The sequence below is a fragment of the Onychostoma macrolepis genome, chromosome 17 (assembly GCF_012432095.1).
Source record: "Onychostoma macrolepis isolate SWU-2019 chromosome 17, ASM1243209v1, whole genome shotgun sequence".
Classification (NCBI taxonomy): domain Eukaryota; kingdom Metazoa; phylum Chordata; class Actinopteri; order Cypriniformes; family Cyprinidae; genus Onychostoma; species Onychostoma macrolepis.
The window spans coordinates 17,446,947-17,452,958 of record NC_081171.1 but is presented as its reverse complement, the minus strand read 5'-3'; the positions used below and the strand labels follow the sequence as shown (position 1 = coordinate 17,452,958).

At 35.4% G+C, this 6,012-nt stretch overlaps 1 protein-coding gene across 1 annotated transcript; it reads left to right on the top strand.

Annotated features, from left to right (window-relative positions):
• Positions 1-1,479: 1,479 nt before the first annotated feature.
• On the top strand, positions 1,480-6,012 carry alkal2b (ALK and LTK ligand 2b). The gene is given in 8 exon segments (XM_058748827.1): positions 1,480-2,259; positions 2,262-2,291; positions 2,294-2,312; positions 3,165-3,460; positions 3,622-3,675; positions 3,765-3,845; positions 4,054-4,127; positions 5,232-6,012. Coding segments are annotated over 7 exon segments (579 nt in total). The 5' UTR covers positions 1,480-2,225; the 3' UTR covers positions 4,119-4,127; positions 5,232-6,012.

The following is a 6,012-nucleotide window of genomic DNA, read 5'->3' as shown; positions in this document are numbered from 1 at the left end:
TTTCGTTTAACTTTGAAAAATCTGTTTTACAGTATATGCACATTTAGTAGGAAACAAAAATAACTTAAATAACACAAACCAAACATAAATGGAATGCAGCTTTGAACCAATGAAAATATCAAAGCTGATGTGACTCAGATCTTGTGGTTTCAAGGTCTCTGCAATGTTACAGTGCACACAATAGTGTATCTGTAAGATGTAGTCAGTAAACAACACAGAATACTTCACACATGTAGGAATTGTGGACGACAGCTTGCCACTACTTGTGGTGTTATCTTAGTTGTACCCGCTCATGTGGTGCATTATCTCAAGTTTAGTAAGTCGCTTAGATATCTAGGGGCAGCTTTGAAGAACATTTTAACCACAGATGATAAAATAAGGGAGGCAGGAACATTTCATTCACAAGTACAGCATGGCTAATTTGTGGAGAGAGAGAGAGACAGAGAAGGGAATGGGAAAACAGAAGGTGGGGTAGAAGAATAAAGACTGCAGGATTAGAAGATAGAGGGTCTGTGGGTTATAAAGGAGAGGGAAAGTGAGCTATTAAAAAAAATGCAACAATGCATCACTTATTGGCACAAAGACAGGAACAACTGTATGGCCACTGATGTGAGAGTGAGTTACACTCTTCTGTTCTTTAAAAATGCTTTTATCATTATTTTATAGCTTTCAATTTCATTCATTTAACCTGTCACAATTTTAATTTCTTCTCAGTTTTATGAGTTTTAATTGCACTGAACTTATAACTGCATGCTGTCACTTTGGAACAACTTGGATTTAATTAAAACATTTATGAATGCAATTATATTTATATTTATTCATTTAGCAGACACTTTTATCCAAAGAGACTTATAAATGAAGAACATCATAAGCATAGCATTTATCATAAGACGCAAGTAATATAATTGTTAAAGTTACGTTTTCTAGTTCAGTGTGTTTATTGTGCAAGGGAAACTTTTTATATTTCACATGCTTCATGATCAAGTTAAAGGGACAGTTTACCCAAAATTTAAAAAACCTAATTATTTACTTCATGTTGCTCCAATTTGTATGGCTTTCTTTCTTTCTCTCTCTCTCTTTTTCTTTATAATAAAAAAAAAGGTTTCAACTGTCAATGAGGTCCAAAATAACAGTACAACAGTGTATTAATTAATAATACATAGGCTACATACAAATATGATTTATCATCTTTTTTCTTTCACAGAAGAAATAAATTCATACAGGTTTGGAACTGCAACAGGGTGATTAAACGGTGACAGAATTGTAATTTTATACAATCTCTAACCTTGTGAACATTTCATAACACTTGTCATTTAAACTAACGCATTCACACTGTGTGGCACTGTTGAGCTGTGCCTCAACACCGCATCACGTTATCCCAGATAAATCCATGCAACATGATTAATAATAGTTCCCAAGGTATATAATCCTGATTATCATCAGCTATGGACATGGAAGCGCGCAGCAGAATGGTGTGCAACCCTTATTTAAACCGTTTGCGAGCCAGAGAGGAGGGTAATGAAATATGAGTGATTTTTTTCTATACTCAAAGGGAGTGGTATAATGTCGAGATTGAGAACGAAACCAATATTGGAGAAGGCCTCAGTCTTCTCATAGACGCTGCTTTGGATAAGTCTCCAGGAGATTCTGCCTTCCCACTCCAGCTCTAACCATGATGGTTTCTGATGACATTTTGCGCTGAAATACAAAACTGCAGCATCCTCTTTCGGGAAACTTTAAAGATAAAGGAGCAAAAAAAAAAACACCGCGCGTACGTATTTCATAAGAAGATACAAAGAGGCATTAGGACAGAGAAAACACTTCTGGTGAGAATCTTTCCACTCGTGCCAAATTGGACCACCGGAAGATGCGCGTTACGAGACGGTGATCCAACAGAATTAAAATGCATTTTTTAAGGAGTGCTCTTAACGCGTTTCTAATTAAAGACATGCCGGGGTAATCCACATGGGACAGCTCCTTACGTCTGCAACTGACAATAAAAAGTGAGGAACCCATGCCGGATGATCTGAAGCAACTTTACGCACTGGAGGGGGAAAATAAATAAATAAAAAGCTGCGGACTTTCGTCAATTTCCACCCACTTCGAGTCAACACGATCAACAGATGACCACGGCTGTCTTTAAACATATAAAAGAGACTTGTGTCATGGTGCGCTAGAGCCTGTGGAAGTACCTTTGGAGAAGCGACGCCAGCGGAGTCTATTTGATGTGTTTTGCGTTAACATTATTACTCTTTAAACACGCGGAAGGCAGTCAAACAAGTGTAAACTAAATCTGCATTGAAGAGAAACAGGTAATTTGTTACTTTTTCAAACAAACACTTGTTTCCAAAGCGTCTTTGCGCAAGAGCGTTCGTGCGTAAAAGTGGAGAAAACTCGGGATTCTTGCGTGGATCTGTGATGCTGTGATTGCTTAGAGATATCGGACAGTGCCTGAAGCTACATTTACTTGTTTTGAAGTGAATCGAAAACTTATTTCTTGCACGTTACAACTTAATATTAAGAGAAGAGAGATAATAATGCGTAGCTATTATAATGTGCTCGCTTCTTTTAGCTTAATATTATTAAATTAACAATAAACTTTCAGCATTTGTAAGGATGTAGTTGACAAAAATACTTGTGGGAAGTTGACATACTCTACGACATCTAAAACTTTTTAAACAGCTTTTTGATCATTATTTTATAATTATTATTCATGCAGCTTTTACGACCTCATGCACTGAAAAAAAAAAAAAGGCGTAGAAACAATTTTTACTCAGAAACTGCCAAATTTGACAATTAATTACAAAGTAGCAGCAAGTAACTCATTGAATCAAACGTTAATTTTTGACCTAAGAAAACATTGGAGTAAACTTACTCCAATAATGTTTAATTTATGACTTGGAGTTTTATTTTATTATTATTATTATTATTTTTTTTACAATGTATTACCTGAAAGATCCACAACATATTTGTAATTTTAAAATGTTTAAAATTGTGAAACTTAAAAGACGTGTACATTCATACACATTTCAACCTCAAATCTTTAAATATCCCTATAAATTGTATTTCAACTACATATTAATGCCATATTTTAAGCAGAGTTATATGAATCGATGAATCAAGTATTGGCACTAGGCACTGAAATGATCTTGTTGTGTTTGCAGGGCTATACGACTGGACGCAGGGCAGAGGGGCTCTCGTTGCCCACCTTTCAGCATGAGTGCAGTGCGCACACCTGTCTTCATAGGGCTCCTTTTGCTGATCCTCACCACCGGCTACTGCAGACTGAGAGACAGGGACGACGCCAGTCTGCTGGACCTCCTAAGGGACAGAGTGAGACTAGCACAGGAGCATCAAAGTGAGGGAAACACACAGCACCCCCCTGAGCTCACCGAGCATTCGGCAGAAACAAAGGACGTTAATAAAGTTACAAAGTCATATCAGCATGAACGCATTCTTGGTAAGCATCACCACATTTAATCACTGACAAAATGAGATAAGGAGAACTGCTCCGTACTTGAATACAAGAGTGGTTGTTTGATCTGTTGGGTGGCATTACATATCTTGTGACCAATTTTGTACAACAATTTACAACCTGAGGAATTTCTCCATTTTTAACAGAGATCTTTCCGAGAGATCTTCGACAGAAGGAGAAGTTTTTAAAACATTTAACAGGTGAGCAAGTGTCAGCATCTCTATGCATGTTCTTCATTATGTTTGCAAATTGAAAGCAACTTAAAATCGGTCTTTTTGTGTATTTGCAGGGCCGCTTTATTTTAGCCCCAAATGCAGCAAATACTTTTATAAACTGTATCATAATACCAGGGACTGCACAATACCAGCCTGTAAGTGCCACCTCTTTGAATACCATTAGCATGACTTTATAAGGGATGGGAGTGTGAGAAATATTTAATTTGAATAATTCATCTGAATTGTTTTGCCATGTATTCAGGTGAATAATTAGGCATGCACATTTTTTATTTGGATGTTTTGATTATGATTTTCTATGGTGCATGTCTTAAATCTGTCTAACTCTGTTTTGTTTTCTTCTAGATTATAAAAGATGTGCCCGGCTTCTTACAAGGCTAGCAGGGAGCCAGCGGTGCTCAGAGGGTTAGATGTTGCAGGTGAATAGTTAACATAATGTATACACAGATTTAATAGTACGCTTGTTTCCGCTGTGTGATATATTACAGCTAAAATGTTTGTTATGGAAATATTTGCCCAGAACACACACTAAGTGATCAAATGTCTGGTTTTCATTTTCAAGGACACAATCATCCCACTGTTCTTGCTACTACATTCTAAAAAAAGAACTTGTTAGACAGTTTCTGGTTACACACACAGTGTGCAATCTACGTACAGAAGTATTAAACGTAACTCTACATGAGAAATATTATACCTAACTGTTTTATGACCTTTCTAATATTACGGCGTACCCAGATTAGCTTTTACTTCACCTGATTGGAATGAAAGGGTTTTCACGTTTTAGCTAAAAGGCTGTTTTGGCGGAGTTTCTAGTGCAGAGGTTAAATAGTTCAGTTAGTCAAATGCTGTACTGTTCCTCTAATTAAACAAAAATATAAGAAAAGCAAAAATAGGTGGCACCCGTACATCTGTCAAAGAAAATACATGAATATAATCTGGGATTACATTCTCAATTGACTGTAAATGGCATGCTAACCATTTGAACTTAAGAGTCACACTTATGGACAATGGCCCTTTTCTTAATGACACTGCTTTAGTTCTCAATGTAACATTAAACCTTCAGTCCTTTCACCATCTGTGTTGCACAATTTGCTCTTCTGTGTTGCTTTGTACCCACACTAGTGTGCCTTTGAGGAGCAGAAACTATATAATCACAAGGTTTATTTTAGATCTTTTCATCCTCTGCCTTGTAAAAAATAATTATAGCTATAACTTGCATTTATAATTGCTTTGTATACTAAAATAATAACAATTGCCAGTATTTTCCGAATAGACATTTTAAAAAAAGAATATACATAAAAATACAGACGTAAGGAGATATCTAGGTGGATAATAATACTTCTTCTTCTGAACTAAATAAATAACATCAGCACTTTCTAATACCCCCTTTTATTTTATTTGTATTTCAGACATTTGATTTTGCATAGTGCTAGTGTTCCCATGTGTATCCCATAGTGTTTTATTAAGGTTTATTGTGTTGATGTAATTTTTGTTCATGTCGATCATTTTGTTTCCTTTTACAGATTTCAACAGACCTTTAGAAATAACGAGAACCAAGAAAAGTGCCTTGGAGAAAAACAGGGAAATGAAATGAATTCTGAACAATCATATTTATCATGTGAGCATAGCTATTTTTGCAATGAAATAGAACTCCTCTTTTGACCTTTTCTTCTCACATACAGCTTGTCAAGTCTTGTGAGTTGACAAAACTGATGTTAGAACCAAGTTTACTGGCAATGGTCATGGTGAAAATGAAGAAGACAATGTTTTATGAAAAAAAAAAAAAAAAAAAATGTCCTGCTGCCAAATGACAAACTCTGGGTGTCACATTCAATTGCATATATTCAAAGTTGAATTTGCCTTCACAGGTTGTGTGTCCAGTAGTTTTTGGTTGAAGAAGAATTTAGATGTTGTTTTGCAGATGTTCAAAGATGTTTACTGGCTGAACGCAGCCTTTGGTCCAATATTCCTGACAACCTCAAAGTCACATTCCTCAAAGCCAGAGCTAAATCCTTTAATTGAATTATGAATTGCATGATATTTTCTTGCCTTTTTTGTCTTTACAAGACATGTCTTGGCAGTGATGAACGCTACTGGTTGCAGTTTATTCTGTGAAAGAAATTAATTGCATTTTGCTAATATTGAATGTCTTATATTATGTATTTATACATTCAAGCTATTAAATATTGCTATTGTCAAATGTATAAACATCTAAGTTAGAGTTCACTTTGTAAATATTGTAAATATATACAGTATATATATATATACATATATACATACATACACATATATATATATATATAT